At 41.0% G+C, this 26,398-nt stretch overlaps 2 protein-coding genes across 10 annotated transcripts; both read right to left on the bottom strand.

Annotated features, from left to right (window-relative positions):
- Positions 1-1,943: 1,943 nt before the first annotated feature.
- Positions 1,944-4,151, bottom strand: LOC144901694 (EH domain-binding protein 1-like protein 1). Its single transcript, XM_078796178.1, has 6 exons — positions 4,030-4,151; positions 3,836-3,947; positions 3,655-3,754; positions 3,491-3,564; positions 3,304-3,418; positions 1,944-3,219 (listed from the first exon to the last, which is right to left on the bottom strand). The coding sequence occupies exons 2-6, from the start codon at positions 3,918-3,920 to the stop codon at positions 3,126-3,128; spliced, it is 468 nt and encodes a 155-aa protein (XP_078652304.1). The 5' UTR covers positions 3,921-3,947; positions 4,030-4,151; the 3' UTR covers positions 1,944-3,125.
- Positions 4,152-4,916: 765 nt separating this feature from the next.
- On the bottom strand, positions 4,917-25,100 carry LOC131125879 (EH domain-binding protein 1). 9 transcript variants are annotated; one of them, XM_078796167.1, is made up of 17 exons: positions 24,808-25,092; positions 20,904-20,961; positions 19,927-20,022; positions 19,804-19,857; positions 19,552-19,730; positions 18,958-19,103; positions 18,784-18,840; positions 17,771-17,893; positions 17,589-17,693; positions 16,757-16,966; positions 16,558-16,617; positions 16,426-16,483; positions 6,333-6,414; positions 6,095-6,261; positions 5,971-6,019; positions 5,377-5,889; positions 4,917-5,305 (listed from the first exon to the last, which is right to left on the bottom strand). In XM_078796167.1, exons 1-17 carry the CDS (start codon positions 24,909-24,911, stop codon positions 5,228-5,230), a joined length of 2,139 nt encoding a protein of 712 aa, XP_078652293.1. In that variant the 5' UTR covers positions 24,912-25,092; the 3' UTR covers positions 4,917-5,227. The 9 variants fall into 9 exon arrangements, with proteins under 9 accessions (XP_078652293.1, XP_078652294.1, XP_078652298.1 ...); XM_078796168.1 differs by lacking the exons at positions 16,757-16,966; positions 17,589-17,693 and having other exon boundaries at positions 24,808-25,089; XM_078796172.1 differs by lacking the exons at positions 16,757-16,966; positions 17,589-17,693; positions 17,771-17,893 and having other exon boundaries at positions 24,808-25,087.
- Between the last annotated feature and the right edge of the window lie 1,298 nt (positions 25,101-26,398).

Raw genomic sequence — 26,398 nt, 5'->3', positions numbered from 1 at the left:
ACTCAAGAACATGCAAACAAAATCAATAATAATAATAAAATGTGAAAAAGACAAACATGGGTAGTATTTAAAATGTTATTCTAATAATAAAATAATAACTTTTTTAAATTATTTAAATGAAGAGATAAAGTCAAATGCGATTTCTTCATCAGTAATTAGTCCTACCAGCTGTTGAAACAATTTCATATAACGTGTTTTTAGAGTCATTTTTCAACTTTTGTCCTACAAATTTTTTTTTAAAACCTCGGCAAGAAAAAAAACTTCCTCTTTTAATTTGATTTTCCGCTTTTTTTATAGGGATGTTTATCTTTCATCATTTCTTATGAAAGGAAACACTCACACAAAAAGAGCTGACATGATGGGAAATGTGTGCAATCATTTCTCATTAGCCCTGCCTCCCTATGCTTGTGTCTGCCAATCAAATACACCAGTCTGGACAAGGTGCAATCACACTAAAATAAATATATTTAATGCAAACAATTCACAGATGTCTTTTCCAAACGTGACAAATGTGCAAATGAAGGATGAAAACAACCTGACAGTCACAGTCAGCATTCTTCTGAACAAGCAAAAGTGCAACAAACCTTTGACAATAAAGAAAACAGTCGTCCCTCGCTATATCTCGTTGTATATAGATTGTATATGTAGAATTCTGGTCACTAGGCATCAGTAATCTTATGAGACATTATGTTAGATTACGTTATTTTTCACACTGCATAGAGACTGGCCACTGACCCAGCAGAGCCAGCTATACCATGGCTGAGATCAAATGAAAAATAAGTTCACCTCTCATTCAGTGTGGAAGTGGTATGTTTTTGTCCTTCTTCCCCAGTCTGTTTGAAACACTTACAAACTGAGTAGATTGGATAAGTGAATGTACTTCACGGTTAACTAGTTAGTTTGGTAGGTTGCTCTGCTCGCTGAGACCGTGTCTTATGTTCCTGCAATGATACCATAGCCTGTGATACTGTGATACCTGTGATGTAAACAAAGAATAACAGGAGTGTAAAAGTGACTACTGGATGGTTATATAATGTCTACAAGGCTCTAATAATGTTAAAACCTGAATCGTATTGAGAAAGTCAAAAAGAGGTTTTCTATGTTTTAACTCTGAAAATATTCAGTTTATTAAAATCAAATCCTACTTTGCAAAAATTCACATATTGCTGTGGTGTCTGGGACACTGCAATAAACGAGGGATGACTGTACTTCTTTCATTTCGAAACACAACTTATTTTCAAGCCTCCTGACCTGCACGTATAAGATGCTATGATGTGTGCATTTCCAATGTCACATTTAAGGTGCAATGCAGCAATAAGAAGGAGTGCACATTTTGGGTTCAAAGAAAAAGAAAACACATCAACAGACACTGCAGGTGACAGACATTATATCAATAGTAAAACCTTAAAAGAGTCCAATAAATTACAGATTACTTTAGCTTGCATTCCTTGCCCTTCTCCTCGAGTTAAACCAATTTGGATTACTGTTGATGGTTACGCAATAAACTTACATGTGTTAACGCGTGGTCTATGCACGTTCTCTGCCTCCAAAACAATAAATAGACTTACAAACCAACAGAAAAATGGCCGTAAGGTTGTTTGAGGCAAAATCTAGAATTTAAAAGGCACATTAAAAAGAATGAGGATCATCATTCACCATCCCGTAACAATGTACAATCAAGAAACACAGCTTTACATACATTATATAAGTAACACATAAAATAGTTTCTTCACTTTGGGCATAAAATTATTTTTTTAAAGTTAAAGTTGGCCAATATAATATAATATTATATATATATGTATATATATATATATATATATATATATATATATATATATATATATATATATATATATATATATATATATATATATATATATATATATATATATATATATATATATATATATATATATATATATATATATATATATATATATATATATATATATACACACGTATATACACACGGGGCGTCACTAGACCTGATACTGTACTGGAGCACACCTGGGGCACGAATAATTCATGGGAGCGCGCAAAGTGCACAAGAGAATTCAACACTTATTTATCATCGAAGAACATAAATACATCTTTAAACCATTAAATCATATCAGACTATGTTGTTGTCTAGATCTTTGATTAACCACCTGAAATGTACTGCAGTAAAGCATTTGGCCTACTTGTGCACTTTACTCTAGACTTCTAAACCATTACAAAAACACAACTGTTGTGTGTCTATTCAGGGAATCATTTTTTGGGAAGTAAACTGTAACGTCTTGTTTTCATTTTTGCAAAGTGGTCAATCACTTTGGCTGTGGCTTAACTTGGAAAAGTTCCTCACTGTCCACTGACACGATGGCAAGACGGTGAAGCCTATCCTGCCCCATTGTGCTTCTCAGCCAAGTGTGGAGCCGTTCTCTGTGAAATAAACTTGAATGGTTTAAAAATGTGGCTTACGACTTGATCTTAGGGGAAAATGTTTTTCTACCTGAAGATAGACCATTTGAGAACCACTGTACCATTCATAGGCTATATCTGTCAACTAACACAAGCTTACTCAAAACCAGTGAAATCTGTCTGGTGACGCCGCTGTATATATATATATATATTATAACATATATCTGTTTAATAATGTAAAATCGGTGCATAGTGCATCAATCAGTATCTTTTTTCTATTTTTTTCTATGACGGGTGTATGGCTGAACTGTGAAAATGTGGCGTTAGGCGCCATCCATCGATGGTTTCACAGAACTGCAGGCATCCAATCAATGATTTAAAAAATGACGAGATGGTAACATTCCTATGAGAACGTTGTAAACTATGATAGTCATTAAAAGAAAGGGAAAATGTGATATTTTGGCTTTTTCGAATTTCCATTGCTTCCTGGACTGTCCTATGTTCCTCCACTCTTGTGGATGTACTGGCACTAAAAAGCAAGTCATGTAATCACACTTTACATTTAAAATAGACTTACTCGCTCAGTGTCTTAAAAGGCACTTCTCAACAACACTTGAATGAGAATTCATCCTGAAATTATGTCTCTTTGGTCATGACGAGGAGTCAGACACAGAGGCAGCGATATGACACCAATGTGCCTCGTGAACCCACCGCAGAATGTTTGACTATCACTGGATCACACACTTGTCCTTCTGCTGCTGTGCGTACTTCCTCCTGCGTTGCTCCAGGCCTCGTTCTAGGCGCTCATCTTCCTCCAGAGCTCTAATGACAGAAGAAAGGGGGCCGTGTTGAGTTTGTGGCCGAAATCGTCAACACCTTAAGCGCTTGGCAAGCTTTTCCTCTTACCCTCTTTCCTTTGCGTCCATACTGTGGACCAGCTGGTCTCTCTGATTGACCAGTGACACCAGCTCCTGAAGCAGCAGTTGTTCCCTGTGCTTGTGTGCCAATGTCTTCTGCCACTCTTAAGAGCGCACAAAACAACAATGACTTTTTGCAATTGTGAGCACTTCGTAGCACAGTCAGGAAGACAAACCTTCAAGGGCCATTATGTCTCGCAGCTCTTTGGTTAACAGCTCAAACCTTCTTTCCAAATCGTGCTCCTCCAGCCTGTCAATCACAACACTTTCATTACCTGTATGTTTAAACACCGGAGGAATTATATTACTGGATGTCACTTCTCTCAAGTGGAACCCTTACAGTAGTTGCAAGTGATCCTGCCGTCTGATCAATGCATTCTTCTTGTTGACCAGCGTGAACCATTCCTGAATGAGCCGCTCCTCTTGGACCTTGTCACTGCCTGTCAAGGTGACACACAAGATCATTCACACGCAATTTGCGTATTTTCTCCAAGTTAATGAATACTCTCTTGGTTAGCTACTTGTTTCCATAAGTTGTCTGAGCCTCCTCTCCACAACTGCAGCTCTGCTATCTATGTGGTTTTGTTCTGCTTCCAGGGCTTCCATTTGACTAAGAACATACTGGCTGGGGTCCTGAATGAAACACACACACATGTGTACACAGATTCTTTTGTTTGCATGAAGCATGTTTATGACATAAGCTACTAAAACTAACCTGGCCTTCTGGTTTTCCCTCCTCAGTCACTGTCACCTCTGAAAGGCAAAAGACACATGAACTCCTATGTTGACTTCTAAGGACAATAGGTACAGTGGTACCTTGGTTAACATCCGCCTCGGTGAGCGCGTTTTTCGGTTAACATCCAAAATTAATGCTAATATTTTGCCTTGGTTTGCGTTCGTCCATCTGGCGCACATAACAAACAGCTGCATTTGTCCTTGTATGTTTACGCATACTTACATTCATACTAATGGACAATTTGGAGTCGCCAAATAACCTAACATGCGTGTATTTGGAATGTGGGAGGAAACCGGAGTACGCGGAGAAAACCCACGCATGCACAAGGAGAACATACAAGTCCCATCCTAAAAATAACAACGTAATCAAGTGAGCTAATATCGCAAAAGGAGTAACAGTGTTAACATAACACGGACAGCAAATCATCTAAGATGATCAGAAGTTGTTGCTTCTTCCCTCGTCCTCCTTCTTTACAAAGCTAGGTAAAGTTGATGCATTACTTTCTGTATGTAAAATTATTTAATGAATTATACTCGATAAAAGGTTTAGTGTTAAAAAAATTTGGGTGTCTGGAACTGATCAATTGGATTTACATTATTTCCTATGAGAAAACTTGCCTTGGTTAGAGTACGTTTTGCTTTGAGTCTAACCTTCTGGAACGGATTAGTGACGCTAACCAAGGAACCACTGTATTTGATCCCCTGCTGATTTTGTGTAACCTTAGAAAGATCTGAACATTACATAACAGTTATAAATTAAATCACATTTGATTGAGGGAAATAAGTATTGGATCAACCAGCAAGCATTTTGAGGATAACAGTCAATCGCCCTCGCCCTGGAGCTCCATGCAAGATTTAACATCATGGGGGTGATGCACAAGGGAGCAACTGGTTGAACTCAAGGACTTGGGGCCACACTTAATTTCTGTCTTGGGTCTGTTTCTCTGACCATAATCCATCCTGAGATGTGTGCGTCCCTGGTAACCAACTACAAAAAACGTCTGACCTCTGTGCTTGCTAACATGGTTTTCTTCACAAAGTACTCAGTCACATTTTGCTTTGGGATCAAAACTTATGTCACTCAATTATGTCTCTCTGTTACAATAAACCGACCATTAAAATTATGGACTACTGATACTATACTCATATAGGAGTAAACTTACAAAGGCAGCAGGGGATCATTGTAATAAGAAGAGTAGAAAGTAAATCAGGTGACCTGTTGTGATGCTTTCTCTGTTTTGTTGTCCTGCAGTAGCCTGTAAAGATGAAGAGGTCCTAAAGCGTCCCATCAGAAACTTATCATGATAGTCGTAAAACACATCCTTACCATTGACGAGTCTGCGTCTTCCTCAGATGCGCTCCTCCTCTGTGACCTGCGCTTCCTGAGGAGATCTGCGTCTTTAACATGAGAGAAAGCAGTCTTGGCCAGGAAGTGACTCCTTGGCGGTGCAACCGGTGACTGATCGTCACATCCCCCAGACAACACTTGTGGGCATTTGCTTCTGAGCAGTGGAAGGACATCCATGTTGCTTTCACTGTCTTCGGCTGAGATGGTGTTGCCGTTGGTCTCCAGAGTGATGCCCTCCTCCTGAAGCCTCTGGGTGCAGTAACGTACAGTCGCCTCAGGGTCCTCTTGGCTCTCCCGCTCAGCCGTCAGTGCGTAGCTGGACTCGTTGCCATCTTTGTCGATGTGAAGCACACTTAGCTCCTGGCCCATGAAATGAGCATGGATCTGGCTGAGATACGTCATGACGATGAGACGGTCAGGCACCGGCAGCATGACCATATCGGATGGCTCCATCAGCCGAGAAATGCCTAGCTCAGCGAACCCGTCAAAGGCCTGCCATGTGAACAAAAACACATTCTTCAAGTCTATACATTATGTCAATCTGCTCTAAATAAAAACATAAATGTGAATAACCTTTTTGTTGTTGTGCTTAATGTCATATGGGTCCAGTAGTTCATAATTACTGCAAAAAGGACAAAGATGGTTTAAATAAACAGCTAAAAAGTCAACCTTTATTGACATGGGCTTGGCTGTTTACATCTTCTCTGGGTGGAAGTGATTCAAGATGGCACAAAAAGCCAGACCATTCCTCCAGGAGGTGCTGAAGTTGGTAATCCTCAGCCCCTTGTGACCCTGAGTCACTTCCTCGCACCACTTCAGTAGAGACTGACTGGACTTCACCAAGCTTGGACTGCCACAAACATTCTAGAACCCATTAGCACAATTTGTCAGGTGTGGAAAGTGTTGTTGATTCGCTCAATCTGGGATAGTCCTACTTCTGGAAAGGCCGAGCCATCTAGAGGTTTTGCTGGGGTTGATTTTTGTTGGGCTTTGCTCTCGTCTGGGTGCGAACTGCTCCTAGAAAATAAAAAACAATGTCATCAGTTACACATTGCTTCAGAAAGGTTTGATTGATCATTCCAAACCATGGACGTAATGAAAAAACACACTCTAAATCAGGGGTCTCAAACTCAATTTACTTGGGGGCCACTGGAGCTAGGGTCTGGGTGAGACTGGGCTGCATCAGGTTTTCAAAAAAAAAAACAAAAAACGCATTTATTTAAAACAAAAAAATTAAAAAAAACTTTGCTTTGGTTCCAATTTTCTACAAGAAAAGCTCTGATAAAACATTCCACTATTCTCAAATATCTTACTTTTTATTTTTCTACACAAAATAAGATGAAAAATAAATAAACAAATCAAGAATAAAGAAAATCAATCAATCAGTAATAAATAAATAAATATAATAATAACAATAAAACGGCAAATAATAAATACTAAGAAACCACATATAGTTGGTGGGTAGACAAATTATTTTTTTCAGATTAAAATGAACAAAGCATTATTAGAGCCCTGTAGACATGACAAAACACGACTATAGTCACATTTATACTCTTTTTATTTACAACATATTGCGCAACTGCAGGGTCTTGAGACACATGCTAACTCGCAAACTAGAGAGCTCGCAACCTACACAGTAGCCTTCAAGTTATTTCCTTTAAACTGAAATAGCCAAAAACTTACCACTTCCACACGGATAGGGAGGATAACTACTAACAGTTTATTTAACCTTTAACATGAACATTAATCAAACGTAATAATTTTTTCTGGGTACATGATACCATAAAGCATCCATATCAAACTTGCGCGGGCCGCACTAACATTAAACTTTCATATCAAGGCGGGGGCCTCAAACTAGTGTCCTGCGGGCCACATTTGGCCCGTGGGCCGTTTGTGTGAGACCCCTGCTCTAAAGCAACCCTTACCTGACAGCAGCCACATGTATAGAGTCAAAGTCTTCAATCTTCACTTCCTTCTCGGACTCAACTGAGTCACTGTCTTGATGGTGGTGTACATGTAAGCCGTCATCCTCAGAGGTCGTCATTGAGGAGATATTCATACTTGGCTTCCAGTTTTGGACCACAGCACCCAATGGGTATTCTTCTCCAAGCCCTTCTTCAAATGTAAACACGCTTTTTGAAGCTTCAGAGACTTCTGAGGGACAGAAGATGTCTGTAGGTGGTGGCCGCTTCTTGGCTCGAGGCAGCGGAACAGGCAAGCTTAACTGGTCGTGCTGCTGAAGGTCAAGATGTTGTCCAGCGATGTCAGCGGCGTTGTCTGACAAGGAAAATAGTGTTGTCTCATCTGAAAATGAAGCACTGAGACGTTTCTTGACCCTTGGTTTGGGTACAGGAAATGCTGAGGGTCCCAGTGTATTGTCTTGTACTTGTGGTCTGCTTCTCCGAAAATGCACCATTGACACGTCCTCTTTCCATGATAAGGTTGCATCACCTGTAGCCTGAGGTTTTCTTTGTTCTGCTGCTGTGATGTCATCAGAGAAAGTGTCACTAAGATATTTCCTGGCACGAGGCTTTGGGATAGGTTGACATTGCCTGCCAATTTGTTTTAGACCAATCTTTTTGATAATGGAGAAGGGTGCATGTTCCTCGACCTCAACCTGCTCTGCATGTTCTGGTTTTGGTGTGATGCACTGAAGTTTATTTGTTTCTGAAAAGGAAGGTCCTTGAGCCTGGTCAGATGGAGCCATGTCTTCCTTTTGTGTGTGTGCTTGTAGAACATCTGATTCACAATAATCTTGTTTGATGTTTCCAGGTGGTGTAGGAAATGCTTCGGTGCTGGCTGTTTCATTGGTGACATTGTCTTTTCTTCTCACAGGCTTGCTTGGGATATGTTTCTGAGACAACCTACCATCTAGTCTTTCAATATCCAATTGTTGATGGACACTTTCATCTACATCTACAGGAAGGCTTACATCAGGAGAAACAGAAAGGTACGTGGCAGGTTTTGTTGGAGATATCGCACCAGACTGGACTTGAACATCACAGAGTCCACCCAAATTCTTAGTGTGGTCTTGTTGAATATCTTCTACAGTTGCACAAGAATTCTGATCATCACAGGTTGCTTCTATGAGAATTTCAGTCAATAATTGACTTAATGGAGGATGAAGGGTGCTTGCATCACAACTTGCTTGTAGGGGCCTTCGAAAATGAGACAAAACGTTTCAGGATTTTGGAGTCTGCTTTGCATTGTTCTACCATGAAGCCATGCAGCACAAGAAGGAAATAATCCAAATCCCAAAAAGGGCAGTCATTTTCCTGCTCGTATGACACATTGAGCACCACAAAAGCACACTGAGCCGCCATGCATTACCTATAAGGTGGATCCGTGTCTGTTAACACTCACCCTCCGTCCAGTTTGGACAATGTTGGAAGCTCACCAGCACTCTGGGGGCTGAGTAAGACACTACCAGTGGACACCGGTAAGTCCTGCTCACTTTTAGAGCATTGATTTTCCTCATCTCTATCCTCCATTGAAATCCCAGCCAAGTCTGCCTCAGTCAATGGTGGCCATTTCTTCATAGTCACAGACGTCACAAAGCCATCATGACTGTGTGCACTTGGTGATGGAGGAACAACTTGATCTTGTTGTGGTTGTGGCCCAGCAGAAGGACAGAGTATACAGTCCTCAAAGTGGTCATATGCAAGAACAAGCTCTTGCACGCTACTTGTCGTGTCCACACAACGCTGTGGCGACACATCATTGTGTAAAGGCTTTACAGTCAAAGCCTTCTGTTCGAGAGGACTTTCATCCACAGCAGAGCCGGACGGGCCCAACATTGACGCTACAGTTTCATAACTGTGGAAAATGCACATTTAGCTCAGTGAGACCTCTAAATGAGCATGCAGCAGAGAGTGAAGGCCTCGTAAATCCGAGCAACTTACCCTTTATGGAGAACACCCACAATAGTTTGTACTAACGAAGTATCATCCTCTCTGGCAGATGAAGAAGATTCTGCCTGTTTTCCAATTAATGTTCCTTCTAACTCCAGTACTTCCCAGCCTGAGACTCCCTCTGACTCAGATTTATCCAAATGTTTCTGTTGTGGTTTGGCTCCTATTGTGATGCTGAAGGGCCAAATAGAATGGACTTTCATGGATATTCCGGGCATCACGGCATAACACATGCATGGGACTTACCAATTAGCATTGAATGAAGAATCCAGGTTTTGGCTTGCAGTCGCCATCAATCTTTCCTCTGTTATAAAAGCAAAAAGTGTCACATTCAAATAAAAAAAAAAAACATGACCTTGATTCCGAACAGAGAATATCTCACCGTCGGCAACATGTGTGGTTTCTTTAAGATGTGGCAGATTTATTTCCTCTCCAGTTTCTTTCCATGTTGAATCCAAGAGGGGTTGACGACAAGCCCAGCCAAAAATTCTAGTGTGATGTGGACTTGATGAAGCCAGACATAACATGTGCTTCATTTCCTCATGACTTTCTAGGACATAACTGGCAATGTACATTTTCTTCTCATTCTTTTGCTCCATGAACAAAAAGGACGAGTGGTTGTGTGCTTGATCCGAAGCGTCAAAACTAAGCATCCTTGCTGATGGGAATCCAGGCACACGAGAAATACATGGCAGAGATGTGTATAAACTGACCATGTGTGGTGTTTTGTTGACAACGTGAGCAGACGGAAAGCCACTGACGCGGGCCTTTTTGGGGCATGATGTTAACATTCTCACCGTGTTGTTGTTGTTGCTGTGTTTGTGTCCAGCAAGTGTTGAAATGACGTCTGTCCTCTCCCTGTGAACTGTGATCGGGATGGGCTTGGTTTCATTCACCCATCTTGTCACTGGGTTTTTAGTGAGGGATGCAAATCCTTCCACACATGAAGACTTGGGGCAGCAAGCTTGCAAACTGATCATGTTTGTTTTGCTTTGAGGTGATGAGGGAAATCCTTGGATCCTGGAAGCTTGTGGACAAGATGGTGCCATGGCAAACATGTTTTTGGCTTTGTCTCGGTGAACTGGCTTGCTGTCAGTCCATAACCCCGTGTTTTTTTGCACTTTGTGCACCAATGAACCCTGATCCAACACCCATCGTTCTTCCTTGTGCTCTTCAACTGAGGAGAATCCCAGAACGTTGGAAACTAGCGGGCACAGAGGAAGGAGGTTTACCATATTTGGTCCATACTGCACACTGGGATGTGGATTGGATGGAAGGCCAGTTATAGATGATGCTTTAGGACAGGTAGGTGCAAAAAAAAGCATATTTTTAATTTGCTTCTTGTAGTTATTTGTCATGTCACATATGAAGGCTTTCTTCGATGTCCTTGTTAGCAACGCCTCTTTTCCTATCAGCCAAGCATTGCTGTCACCTCCATCCACAGATGCAAATCCAGCTATGTTTGAAACATGGGAGCACAGCGTGTAGAGGCTGATCATATTAGGAGCACAATATGCATCTGGTGGATTTGGATGAGATGGGAATCCCGGTGCCCGTGCCTCTTTTGGACAGGATGGTACAAGTGAAGACATTTTTTTCATAGTGCCTGTGTCTTTAGGAAAGATTCCCATGGACAATATCTTTTTTTCACACATTCTTGACTTAAAGAGTTCATCTCTACTAATGAAGCACTCTTCTGTTTGATCAAATGATGGAAATCCTGCTATTGCAGATGTTTTGGGGCATGATCTTGCAACACTAATCATGCTTGAGTCAGTCAGTGTGCCTTGTTGCGCCGAAGGAAAACCGGGAACACAGGAATGTTTTGGACAACACTGGAGAAGAGAAATGTCTCCTTTCAGATGTTTGACCAAGTTGCTGTCATCTACTAATAATAAGCCAGACTCCATTTGTTTTCTTCTGTTCCATAAGCAATGACTGATTCCTATTGTGTCCCAGTCTTTGCTATTTGCTTGGAGCAAAGACGGACAACCAGCCACACTGGAGGTAGATGGGCAGGATGGAAGAAGGTTAACTGCACTAGAGGCACTAAAGATGACTGTCGGTGTAAGAGAAGATGGAATTCCAGGAATACAAGCCTGTTTTGGACAAGCTGGGGTTAATAATGTCATGGCTTCCATTACATCATTTACAGGAATATCTTTCATCATCACAGTCCTGGTTGTCTTCTCCAAAAGTGCCTCTGTTTGAGATAACCAATATCTATCATTGGCCTGACAAAAAGATGCTGTGCCAGCGATAGAAGACACTCTTGGGCAACAGGGATACAGAGCTACCATACTTCTATGTTGTGTTACATAAGGGAATCCAGGATGTCGGGCCTTTGCAGGGCAAGTTGGCACCAGTAAAACCATTCCGTTATTTTTCTCAATGTCCTTGAATGTATATGGCTGGAATATTTGATTCTGCTTCTTAAATGGTTTCCTCCAATGTTGCCACTCTTTCATCGGCCACTCTTTGTCAATAAAGCCAATCTTTGATGGCATGCCAGGGATCGCTGTTGTATTGGGATAATGCCCCAAGAAAATATCTTGTTGGTGCTCCAAGCAGGGAACATTTGGAGTCAGCTCCATTTGTTCAATAATGTCTGATTTACATACATTTGTATCATAATACGTGGTGGAATTAAGCATCACTTCTTCATCAGTGCGAGAGAGAAATGGAACTGGATGAACCATTTCATCATTAGTGACCATTCTTCTGCTGACTGCAGATGCCTTTGCTAGATGCTCACATATAGGAGATTCTTCTTGTATCTTCTGTCCATGACTATTTATGTGCCTGGATGGCAGCACTGCTGCATTGGCATCTAGTCGGCAAGATGCCGGCAGTGAAACCCTGTTGTCATCTCTAAGGATCAGGAAAATATAGATTACAGTCAATGTAGAAGGAGGAACTCATTACGATTAGTGGATTAGAGCATTTCCAGTGTGAAGTTCTTTCTTGAACTTTAGGTTCCAAGACACACCATTAACAAGCACATCAGAGTCAGAGTCCAATCAAGGTTAACATGGATATGAACATTGAGATGCTTTCCACACACTTAAAGCTGAATTGATTCCGTGCAGTAAGTGGGAGTGCATCACACCATTGCCATACAACCCACCTGTTTGTGGCACTGGACAACAACATGTCAGTAGCCAAAGGCGACATTCTGAAAACACAATATGAAAAACCAATTTTTTAAAAAACAAAAAAAAATAATAATAATTCAGACATTGGTTGTCAGGCCAACATCATGAAGTAACTCACCCTGCTTTTACAGCAGTTACTTCTTCCTCAACTTGCACGTTCATCAAACCATGTTCATCTTTAATTGACCCCAAGGATGATTCAAAGTCCATTATGATTGGCAGCTCTTCTTGTACTAAATGGTGCACACATGTTGATGGCATTCCCAAAACAGAAGCTTTCTTTGAGCAAGATGGAACCATATTGACCATATTTGGAAGTGTTTCATTTGACAGTCTCATCTGGTCAGCAGTAGGTTGGAGCGAATGGATTGTTTTGTATGGATTTTTACGAGGAGAATTTTGCAGTTTCATCAACATTCCCCAGATCTTGGGGATGTTGTGATCAGCAATGGTCAGGTCTTTTGATGGGAACCCCACTATATGTGAGTGTGTGGGGCAACATGGCAGCATGTCCACTATGCTCTTGTTGTGATGTTGCACTGCAGAAGGGAATCCAAAGTTGTGTGCTTCTCGGGGACAGGATGGCAGCATACAGACCATCATTTTTCCATTCATGGAAAACATCTTATCCAGTGGAAAATTCGGAGAGAAAAATGTAAACCTCCTACTGACTTCTTTTCTACAAAGCGTCCCCAAATCTCCATGCCAGCTCTCATATTCTTCCATTGTAATTTCCTTTGCTGGTAAACCTGGAATTTGAGTATGTTTTGGGAAAGTGTTAATGGATTTAAACATGTCGGGAGTGTCCTCTTGTCTTTTGCCAACCTTAAAGGGAATTCCATAAACAGTGGAGTGTTTGGGACAAGGGGGCAACATAGACACCATCACTTTAAGTTCTGCCTTGTCTTTTAAAGATATATTACACTTGAGTATTGATGAAATCCTTCCTGGCTTTTCCGATGATTTTTCCCACAGTGAACTTTTATCAGCATTCCATTCAGACCGACTGTGGAATCTGGAGGGAATCCCACTGACTCTGGAATGTCTTGGATATGTTGGAAGCAGATTTATTATTGTTGGTATCTGATGTGTTTTGTGCCAGCTTAGCGACGGAAAGCCAGCTGAGGTGGCTTCCAATGGGCAGGAAGACACAATGCAGACCATCTCTTTAACCAAGTCACCTTCAATATTGTTGGTATATTCCAAGGGTGATGTAAGCGCATGCTTCATGAATGATGGCAGTGGCAGAAAGCAGTCTTTTGCCCACTCCAGTTTGGTGCCATTTCTAGCTGGAATTCCGAGAACACGAGATTCCTTGGGACAACTGGGCAAAGCTTTGGCCATGGTTGCTTCTTGAGATATCAATGTTGCTCTGTGAGCTGATGGGAAGCCAAGCACTCTGGCCTTGTGAGGACACGATGACAACAGCTTGGTATTATTTTGGTATGAGAACAGCACCACTTTGCAGCCAGGGGTCATCACACATTCCTTCCTTGGGAGCTTCTCACACAGAATTTGATCAGCCAAGCTCCAAGCTTCACTTTGTATACTATGTACAGATGGATCCTTGGAAGGGAAACCAATAATGTTGCTTTTTCTTGGGCAAATAGTCACAAAGTTAGCCATGCTAGTATTATGGCGTGGAACAGAAGGTAGGCCATAGGCGCAAGCCTTGTTAGGACAAGACGGTAACATATGAACCATGGTTGTGTCTGCTTCTTTCAAAGCCTCATGTGAACATTCCAGAACACATTGACGTCTCCTTGGTTTGCATGAAATTGATTTCTTCAAATGTAGCCAGCTATCGTCTTGTGTGCTGGCACTCTGTCTACATGGCATACCTGCAATCACTGTGCCTTGTGGACACACAGGATGAAGACGGACCATATTGGAATTGCTTGGAGCAATGCTTGTATTATTTGCTGGCAACGTGGGCACAATCAGTTTGATCATATTGATGTCACTAACACAGTTTGAATAGATCAGCAACGGCAGTCTCTTACTGGGTAGTGGCTGGACCAGTGCACTCCTATCAGCAGTAGTCCAAGCTACTACAGCTTCCTCTGACTGATGAATTGATGGAATGCCAGGAACATTTGAATATTGGAGGACACTTGGGTACAATTGGAACATACTTTGCTCTTTTGCCGTCACTGCAGGCTGCAACATGGCTGCTATATCAGAAAGAGAACCAAGTTCTATCTTGGATGTATACATATGTCCGTTCTTTGTGCTTTCAGGAAAACGTCCACATTCTTTTTCTTTTGTTTTAATTTCTCCTTGTAAAAATGTGATTGCTGCTGGCTCCAACTTGGAGTCAAATTCTGAAAGATTTTCTGTTTTGGACACAACATCTGGTAGCACCAATGGCAAAGTAGAGGTCTTGTTCTCATTTCTGAAGGATTAGGATACCAGAGAGGAAAGTTTTGTCACAGAAAGATGACAAAGGTTCACTGGATAGGTTCACTGTTGCAAACCACTTACCCCAAAGCTTCCATTTTGCGGTCGCCCCTTATTATGGCCTTTGCAACAACGACTGACGTGGGTTGGGGTACGTCGAACATTAGAGGAGGGTGGGGATTATGCGAGTGAACATTCCCTAATTTAATGGACATCTTTGACACGTGGCTTTGTGCTTTGACATGGATGTCAGGACATGTCTTGTGTGGTCTTGATTCTTCATCATCCAGCTGCGGTTTGGGCATCTCAAAATACTTTAAGTCTTGAACTAAGTGTGCTTTGGGGCTAAGGGGCAGAAGAGAGGCCATGCTCTCGGGTCTGAAGGACAAACAAATAGAAGGGTGGGAGGCTGAATATTTATCATTCCACACCACCATCACTGTGACAACTGCATCCACGCTGGTGCATCAAGCCAAAACAGGTGACACCTTTGTCACGTTACAAACACAAAAGCTCATGAATCCAGTCCATGTGTACAAACAACACAAATGCACATCAGAGGCTTCTCTTACATGGCATTCCTTTTCCAGACTACTAATCAAGTCAAGAACATGAAACAATAAAATATCCCAAATGTATAAAAAAAAGAGCGAAGCTAATCATCCCCTTCAGTGACATATTAATTATTTTGATAAAACACATTTGAAACCTTTTAGTTTTTTATTTTCTAATTTTTACATTTTTACTTGTATTTATGAATGTATATATATGATATCTATGTTGAGGTGTCAATTAATTCCCATTAATTAATTACAGTCATCTGTAACTTCACTTTCTGTATGCGAGTTTTACTTTTTTGTAATAACTCCCTTAAAATACTCCCCAAAAAGTAGTAGCTTTTAAGTATTCAGGCATTCAGGGCCTTCAGTCATGAGGGATGCCCAGTTTGATGCACACGGCACACATTGATGTACCCCCTACATCACAATATGGTGTGCTTTTTCCTTCAGTGGAACAATGGAACTTCAGGTTGTGCAGGGGCGTAAAATTGCAGGGTCTATCTGTTAATGTGTTAATGCTTTTTTAACAGGACAATGCTGGGGTTTACAATGACCACCGGACAATGGACTTTGTCTGGAGAAATAACTTCATTCGTTTTGACCATCCTGTGTGTTCCTCTGATCTAAATCCAATTGAGAACATTTGAGGATGGATGGCAAAGGAGGTTTAAAAAAAAAAAGCAAATCAGTTCCAGACAGTGGATGACCTCTGTGAAGCCATCTTCACCACCTGGAACAACAGTCCCACTAGCATCAAGCATGCCTAAAACAGATTTTACAGGACATACTGAGTGCAAGTGTAACCTGTGATGTAATGCTATATAAAGTGTTTTGCAGATTTGAAATTAACTTTTTAATTAACCATTACCACTATTAGCAACGCATTTTCTCCGTGACATGTTGGTAAGTGAAGGGTAACGTACTTCATAATAACCTCAGAGCTTTGAATCAAAACCTGCCACTTTGACAAAGCAGAAACGTCCCGACATAATTTTGACTCACCCTGCTGATGCCTTGACAACATGAACTTCAAATGGAGCAGGAAGTCTGGAATCAGGACCTGAATTAAATCAAGTTAGTCATTTATTCCTGAAAAGTCACCAAGTTCTACAGCCTGTTATGCACAATGCTTACTTGTCGATGTGGTGGACTGGTTGTCCTCCTCACTCAGCGTGCTCAGCTGTCTCTTGAAGTCTGCAGAGAAGACAAAGCGCTCATATAAGAACTTAGAATTATTCATTCTCTTTATGTCAACATTTATACGCCAGCAACACAGTGCCGATGAGGATATTATCATATCCAATGAGTTCCAATGCTCTCCTTTATTGTGTACCTGCATCTTGAGCACTGGAAAAGGCTGTAGCACTTTGAGATAAGTGAGACTGAGGCCGAGCAGGAGTAGAAACAAAAGGAGGACTTATTGAAGGACAGAAGAGGGTGTCGACAACTCTGGCGGGTGGTGGGCTTCTCCAGGAAGGAGCACATCCAGAACCCCCCTCGTGTTGCTGCTGGAGAGGTGGGCTGACAGGTGGACAGGATGAAGCTGACAGGGAGGAAGTGTGGTATGATGGACAGGAAATGGACGAAAGGAATTTCATGACCCCAAATGCTTAGATTTGTGCATACTTTTTGGCAAAACGCAACACATTATTAAAACTACTAATATATACACTACCAATCAAGTTTATAATAACCCAATTGTTCAAATTCAAGTAGTCAAGTCTTGTGAATACTTTGAATGGTTACACAAAACTGAAAAATAATGAGTAATGTATAAAAATGGAGGTTGATCAAGCCCTGGCAGTTGGTGCAAGTTCTGGGGTACTTACTACCTCCTCTGTTCGGAACGTACTGTGGTACTATAACCCCGTGAACATCAGTTGAACGGCACTGTACTGCAAAACATCAAAGTCTTAGCTTTTGTGTTTTCAGGCCGGATGTCCTTATTACTAAGTGTATTATTAAGTGTAGGCTGTAGCACTGTGCTTATGTCTAATGAACTATAGCAAACACACTGCTTTCAACTTATTCACTCATATTAATGCGGGGTATGCTGGAGCCTATCCCAGCTGACTTTGGGCGAGAGGCGGACTGGTCGCCAGCCAATCACAGGTCTGATCTGACTGTGTAGGAGATATGAGGTTTTCGATGAGGAGCAGCATTACATGGTGCCTCTCTCTGCTCCCCGGGATGGAGAAACTTTGGTGAGAGAGCAGGCTGTCCTAGAGGGGTGTGAAATTTAGGAGGCCTCCACTCACTCTGCCAGGAAGCTGGGGTAAAGAGAAGGAATGGAAGCATAGATGGACAGAAAAGGCAAAAGAGCTGGCATACGCTGCCCAGCCTATACCTGTGTCAGAGGCTGAGGGCAGACTGGAGGGTCTGGTCAGTGTGGAGCCACGCTCCACCACCTTGGGATGTCTTTGAGCTGCAGGAGCGTGCAGAGGTAAAGGAGGACGGGAGCTGGAAGCAGCTAAGGAAGAGTTGATAGAAGATGATGAAGGAAGGAAATGACAGAGAAGCACATGGAAAGCTGTGTTGGTACCTGTTGGTGAGCTATCAGTGAAGGTAGGAGAGAAGAGAGAGGGATCAGAGGGCGACTGGGAGGGCATGAAGGTGGAGAGTTCAGTGGGGTTGTCACTGTGGAAGCTACGTGGCCGTTTGGGAGCTGACACATAAGAAGAAGGGAATAAGCAAAAGGTGACAGAAGACAAGCCAAACCTTTAGAAGATTCAGTCATTGCAATTTGTTTTGCATGACAACATTCCCAGCTACTCTTAATGGTTATATACATGACCTCTGAACTCTGGTCACCATTTAAAATGTGACGGATTGTCACATGTACCTGATCCACAACCGGGCTGGAAGATTTTGGGAAGTGCTGGAGGGTGAGCTTGTGTGAAGGCTGGCAGTGAGTAGGCATAGAGGGATGGGGGTGCCTTATGGACAGCTGGGGGGGGTTGTGATTGAGGCAGAGGACGATGAGAAGGGATAAAGATGGAAGCGGAAACACCCAAAGACCCTTTTCCATCCATTTCTGTATTTACAGGGTGAATGGGAAGGAAAGGGGACAGGGTGCAAGATGGAAATGAAGGATGCAGATGGTGAAGCCAGAAGATGAAGTACAGTAGATCCCCACTATTCATAGCGGTTATAGTCCAAGATAGCAAAAAAATAATGGACGCACTTATAATAATGCCTATTTATAACACTCTTATGACAATTTATTCAACACATTCCAGTAACGACATACAATCATATATTAACTTGTGCTTACAGACTTAAGGTGAATTTTCTTCGAGAAAAAGCAAATACTGAATAGGCAGGGGATCCACTGTAGTAGAATTACGGTCAGGAGGTTACCTTGCGGCCCTGAGTCAACAGCAGGCCTCCAAGCCAGGTCATGTACTTTAGTAGAAGCTGAAAAGAAGCAGCACAAAGACAGAAACACCAAGATGGAATATGAGAACAATGACTAAAAACAGGAAAAACTGTCCAGTAGATGTTTTGAGTTGAATTCCTTTATTAAGGTATTACCTGAGCTGGACCCAGTTTGTCCACTTCCAAAGCTTGCCCTCCTTTCCTCGCCTGCTTCCTCATCACTATCGTTAAAATCATCCAGATTCCCGATATCGCTCTGCTTGAAACTCATCAGACTGGCCAGACTCTGCATATCCTCATCACTGCAAGATATGAGGAATTAAAATGTATACTCTCCTGATCATAACTGCTCAAAAAACAGAATTTACATTTTGCACAATTTGGATTAGTTTTGGATTCTACTCGGTAATTATCCTTTTGATACATAACATTATGTCTGTTTTACTTCTACTTCTGAGAGAAAATCAGATAAATCTAAATTTTTCAGAAGATTTTGGCTTTTAACAGCTGCTGTCTTAAATTTTGATGAGCTGATGAACAGCCTATTTCACTTTAAATGGAGTTTATGAATACATTTCTGACTCAAACCTTGTTTTGCCTAACTGTCAGTTCTTCTTTTTGCATTTTGAAGCTCTACTTAGAACCTCCTTAATATCCAAAATTACAAAATGGAAAAATTAAAATTTTGATGAGTGCACTGTACTGAATAACTTGTACTTTATACTGTTTGAGATGATGCAGCTGACTCACGTCGCTTTGCCCTCTTTGAGAAAGATGCAGGACAAGGTGAGTTTGAGAGTGGCTTCTTTCACTTTCACTGACAGAGGTTTCAACTTGAGTACCAGGTCGTACTGAGCTGGTGTCGCGCTAGCATACTTCTTCATGTTGACATCGGCCGAGGCCAGCACTTTCCTTCGCCCTTTTGTCTCCTGAAAAAAAAAAAGATGGAAGTGACCACAATCACTCCCTGAGCAAATACTGTCAGTGAATTCAAAGACTCACATTCTCAATGACAAAAGTCCAATCCTTGTCCTCAAACTCATCTGCAGTCGGCTCCTGGTGACAGAAAAAGAGCTTAGCAATGCTCTTGTCCACATTCAAGTTTCAAGAGAATGAGTTTGCTACCTTGAAGAGCGTTACTGTAATGTCCAGACTCTCGGGGACTTGCCAGAGCACCAGACCTCTGTAAGGGTTCTGGATCCCTGGCTGCCAACTGTGGAGCTAAACGTGGACACAGTTAAGTTTGTCTATGTTTCTACTTTAGAAAAGCATATTGATGTAAAGCAGGGGTCTCAAACACACGGCCCGCGGGCCAAATGTGGCCCACAGGACACTAGTTTGAGGTCCCCGCCTTGATATGAAAGTTTAATGTTAGTGCGGCCCGCGCAAGTTTGATATGGATGCTGTATGGTATCATGTACCCAGAAAAAATTATTACGTTTTATTAATGTTCATGCTAAAGGTTAAATAACTGTTAATAGTTATCCTCCCTTTCAGTGTGGAAGTGGTACGTTTTTGGCTATTTAAGTTTAAAGGAAATAACTTGAAGGCTACCGTTTAGGTCGCTAGCTCTCTAGTTTGCGAGTTAGCATGTGTCTCAAGACCCTGCAGTTGCGCAATATGTTGTAAATAAAAAGAGTATAAATGTGACTATAGTCGTGTTTTGTCATGTCTACAGGGCTCTAATAATGCTTTGCTCATTTTAATTTTAAAAAAATAATTTGTCTACCAACCAACTATATGTGGTTTTTTAAGTTTTTATTATTTGCCGTTTTATTATTATTATTATATTTATTTATTACTGATTGATTGATTTTCTTTATTCTTGATTTGTTTATTTGTTTTTCATCTTATTTTGTGTAGAAATATAAAAAGTAAGATATTTGAGAACAGTGGAATGTTTTATTAGAGCTTTTCTTTAGAAAACTGGAACCAAAGTGAATTTTTCTAAAATTTTTTGTTTTTAATAAATGCGTTTGTTTTTTTTTTTGTTTGTTTTTTGGAAAACCTGATGCGGCTCAGTCTCACCCAGACCCTAGCTCCAGTGGCCCCCAAGTAAATTGAGTTTGAGACCCCTGATGTAAAGTCTCTTTCTTTCATACCTTTGTGCTGTGACGTCTATTTCTTCGGATCCACACCACCCTCAACTTGTCTGGTTGCCTGGAATCATATCAAACCATCATTGAACTAAACTTGAGCCGCTTCGGTGGTAAGCAAACTCCTCACAAAGAAGGCGTACTGTATCACTCTACCTTTATCAATGGTGGCGTCAGATATGTTGCTGTTTTTGGAATGTAAAATTCCCTTTCAGTGGACTGACAACTCTCACGTGTTCCTCCATTTTTACGTCTCCTCTTCGCTACTCACCACGCCCTCTCAAATACAATGGAAGCCTATCAGCTGATGTTGAACAAACACACCCAAACATACATAGTCACAGCCAGTGACATACTATTATTGTCCACCTTCAACAACCTAACCACAAGAGTCCATATGCATAAAAACAGATTTGACACCAGAGTCATCTGTTGTAAACATACAGTCCACCCATACAGCATGATTAAGTTGTCAGTCTTGGAAATATGAATGTATTTCTATGCGTCTATACGAGTCTGGTGAGTCAACCGTATGTTCACTTGTCAACCACAGAGTGGCGCCAGAGGAAAAAGCATATTTATACACAACAGAAACATTGTAGCATTATCTGCCTTGTTCTTTATTTATTTATATCAGATATTCTTCATTCTACCTTTTTTCCACATCTATTTGGACTTTTTTATGTATTCTTCTATGACCATAAGGACATATTCCCACAAGGCCTCTAATGCGAACCTTCTGACAAAGAGTGTGCACTTGAATGACTCGCCTAGAATGGTCGTGTCACTGCAAATCGTATTCATTTAGCTACGCATACGCAACGTATCCTGCTGTCACCCAAACATCGAAAGTGACCAACAGAAACCGAAATAGAACACAGATTTAACACCTGCTGCACTTCTTGTTTGTCATGCCTCAGCAGCGTGTCAACGCGCCTTTAAAAGGGACACTCAATGCGAGGAAAATGTTCCACATTGTTGGTGATCAAAAAACAACAAAAGCAGAAGAAAGTGCGTGTGTTGCTGGAGGACAGCCTCTCCAGCTGATCCACATTTTACACATTCTTCTTCTTCTTGGTTTAGAGTGACACAACATGACGTCACATTATGCCAAGCTTCAGCTGCACAGCCCAGATGTTAATATGTCAGATAGAGGATGAATAGCATGCTGCTAGTAAACATGACAGGATATTTAAACAGTCAAGTTGAAAACCCCTGGGCGATCCATCTTGTATGGAATATGTCACCAACCAATAATGTTGTGCCTCCCTTCTGTTTTACTTTTTGTGCCTCTGGGATGAGATAACATCAAAAAAACAGGAAAAGTCACTGGTTAGCGCTCTGTGTGACGGATTAAAACATGTTGTTGCTTGTGTATGTGTGTGTTAATCTGCTAGACGGGAAGCCAGGCCACAATACAAGCCAGGGCTGGAGGACTAACTTATGAGTAACCATAGTGGAATTAAACCATAATGTCATTCAGTAATCAAATTTATACTCTTAAGGTTTTAGCCCTTAACTCAACATGGCAACGCCACAATGGCTGTTAAACATGTGAACAAAATATTCTTGCTTTAGAGTTATTTTGCTGTGACAGAGGCGGTTTTGTGTTATAAGGGCTGACTGACCCACTTAGCAGGACCCACAAGCATGGTGCAGCTGCAGCATCTCAGCGTCAACAAGAACCGGAAGTGTTGTCAAACACACTAAAATGGTCTGTGTTCACTTACTTTCACATGCAATATGCGTATTTATACAGTGGATCCCCGCATAGTCTTAATTACGACATTATCTCCGTAAATATGCTGTTTACTCACAGAAAACCCACCCTAACTTGGTAACAATTTATAATTACATGATACATGTACAACATGACAAAGGTGTAAAATGGCAGAGTCCGAGGCGGCTGCAGCAACACCAGCTTGCGACAGTCAACTTTGTTCAAATCCAGCCACAACATTTGCAGCCATGTGAACACAAGTAAATATTTATGAGTAAGAGGTTACTGGAATTGAACAGGTAAGCAGTGTGGATTAAACGCAGCATTGGAGGAACACCGGATGATCTCAGACTGATACCTGGGTATGAACCAGCAAATGACAATGGCCTTACATGAGACGGAAGCGCTAGCCTGATTATCAGCCTAAAGGCTGGATAGTGACTCTCCTAAACATTTTACAATTTCAAATGTGTAACAGTTACGGCTGCAACTGATGATTATTTTAATAACCAATTAATTTGTTTCATTTTTTTCCCGATTCATTGATTAATTAATTTTTTTAAACACATTTTAATTTCTGCCTCTTTATTCAGAAATGTTAACAGACAGAGCAAATAGAAAGCGCACAAACACTAGGTTGCTGCTTGAGTATTCTGTTAAATTAATGTCAAATAATTATCCATTCATTCATTTTCTACCGCTTATGCTAAATGCTTCAGTAAAACAACAAATGTACACAAAAATACAATCATGATCAGTTTCTTAGTTGACTAATCTGAAGCTTGTTGTTTCGATTAATGGAGTAATCGGTTATGCCGTGAATGGACCAAATTAATATTGAGCAAACACCTTCAATTAGTAGTTGGGTCAGAAGATAGTATATAATCAGAAGAAATATCAGAAGAGAGACAAAATGGCCCATCACTGTTTTCTTAAGCGAAGCTGATATGTGTGATTATCTCATATCGTATATTTTGGCTAAAATACAAAGAAAATGGGTCTGTGTTCATGGATGACAAAGGAAATGTAAAAATATTCACATTTGAGAGGCGGATATCAGAGAATATTTACATATTTAAATTATAAAAAAATATTAATTGATTACCAAAATAGGGCTGCACGGCGGACGAGTGGTTAGCGTGCAGACCACACAGCTAGGAGACTTGAGTTCAATTCCACCCACGGCCATCTCTGTGTGGAGTGTGAATGGTTGTTTGTCTATATGTGCCCTGTGATTGGCGGGCGATCAGTTCAGGGTGTACCCCGCCTCTCACTCAAAGACAGTTGGGCTAGGCTCCAGGACCCCCGCGACCCTCGTGAGGATAAGCGGTAGAAAATGAATGAATGAATGATTACCACAATTAATTGGCTAACTGATTATCCATTGATTAATCATTAATTATTGCAGCTCCAGGTACAGTAAATAAGTTTGTGAAGCATAATATAGGGCTTAAACCGGGTTTAGGCTTCTATACCTTGTTGGTCTTCTATACCTTCTATAGCTTGTTGGTGTCCTTGATGGTTGCGAACAATGGCAATAAAGGAGAGATGGGGCATGTTATTGACGATGGACCTAATCAATGTCTTATAAGAGTCACTTTTATTGCAAATGTTGATCCCAAATCTGAGGAGAAGTCATTCTGTGCAGGAAGGTTTGGACGCGGAGAAGCATTAGTGTCAAAAAATGACAGGGATCTACTGTACTGTGTATACTGGGTGGAAATTCTGACAGTGTAATGATGTCCTAAATCGATTACTTGATATGACAATCGCAATATTCATCCAATTCTTATTCTCGCCTTGTTAATTGTGAATTGCAACCAACTATCAAACTAGTCACTCCTCTCCAGTTTAGCCTCCATCACTGCACCACTCACTATTTGGGGTGTGTTGAGTGCAACATCCGGGTACTGGCAGCTCACTGTCATTTTGCACATACTTATTCGTGTCAACGCACTTATAAACTCGAAATGCTAAGTGAAAGTATAAAAGTGGGCTATTTCAAACACAGCCACAAAACGATAAGTTTACAAGTTAAGTTATTCATTTTAACAATGATTCGTCAGTTGGTGAGCTGTTTCCCCAAATAGCCAAAACGTAAATGAGTTTTTTTTTCAACAACACGTTATAAAGCAAAGCAAAATAGGAAATGGTTTACGGTGCTTTTAAAGTTAGCAGCTAGCTACTCACCATTTATTAGTGCATTCTACAAGCAGCTCGTGAAAGGACGCGGCAAACTGGAACTTGGACGCCTTCTTCCCGACACGCTGAAGTCGCTTCCAAACCGAAGTCATGGTCGAATACTGGTCTCAAACACTCCAAAAAGGCGACATCGAGGGTGGAGGAAGGAAGGAAAAGTGATGGAGAACCTGTCTTGTCTCGATGGGTCTCTCGCGCTGACAGCTCAGACTCTCGATCATCGTCAATTCACATCGATGCTAACTCGGACAACCCGGAAACCAGGCTGATACTGTTTTCAAAATAAAACATGCTTGTTTCATAATAAAATAACAATGACGAACTAAATGTTTATCACAGGCTCCGGGGGAAGTAATGTGTTCTGCAAAGCAATGACACATATATGTGTTGTATTCCTGATGAAATATGAGCAAATCATCACGAACATGTAACCGGAACTTAGTTCGTGTTTAAAATCACAGCTTGGCACAGCATTATGAGCACGATGGTAATATTATGAGAAGTGTTTCATTTACATTTGTTATGGCATCCGAGTGTGCTACTTCCCTTTGTACTGAAAATGCTGCTACAGTATACTACAGCTTAAAAACAAAGGAAGCAGAGGGCACTTTGATATAGATATGAATATGTTTAAAATTTGTGAAAAAAAGTTGTCTACATGTAAAAACAAAACGTCTGTTATTAGTATCAACATTTCAGTTGTTCTTTTTACACTATTTTCTATGATTAATTTGTTTTTTTTACAATGCTCCACAGCCAAGGGCCAATAAAAACACAAACCATAGCCTGCAAATGGCATCTACAATGTAAGATAAGATGCTTTATGTGTGGATGGCATACAAGTTAATAGAAAACAAACTAGTGAGATGGTTTTCCAACTCACATCATGAGTTACATTTTAGCTACGTTTCTATTTATAATCTAAAGCAGCTGGAAATATCATTCAGACACTTACAACATAAACACCTCGGTTTTTGTTATTAATTTGTTCCAATTCTAACAAATTGCATATATATATATATAAATAATTTATTCAGGATTTCAACTTTATGCTATTAAAATGACAGTATTTTTCCGCATATTACAATGATGACTTTTTCTCATTAGAGTACTAAATCTGTTCTCTCAAAATCAACCGCTGATTTTTCCATTTGTTAAATGCTGTTATTAAATTATATTTTTCAAATGCACTTTGGACACCCCTGCTCAAGGGAGTTGTGCATCCGGTGTGAATAGTGCACCACTTGGACACCAGCTGGATACAACGTTTTTGTTTTGTTTTTTTAATATACAATTGATTTGAGTCCTGATCAAGTTTGTCTGTGGTGTTTACATCATGTGAGAATAGTTTCTATCCCAGTATTGGGACTGTTTCGCAATTGCATGAGGACACTGCCTAACTTGTCCCGCTACAAGTTGATATGATCACACACACACACACACACACACACACACACACAAAACAATCATTCATAGCTGTATATACCCTCTGTGACCCGCTTGTCTGAGTATCCTTGAGCTCTTCCACTGGGTGGACAGAGTGGGGACACAGCTGCATTTGGGCGGGAGAAGAGGGACATTT

This window comes from Doryrhamphus excisus, linkage group LG2 (genome assembly GCF_037039965.1).
Source record: "Doryrhamphus excisus strain RoL-2023G ecotype Guam linkage group LG2, RoL_Dexc_Guam_v1.1, whole genome shotgun sequence".
NCBI lineage: Eukaryota > Metazoa > Chordata > Actinopteri > Syngnathiformes > Syngnathidae > Doryrhamphus > Doryrhamphus excisus.
This window is presented reverse-complemented; position numbering and strand designations above follow the sequence as displayed.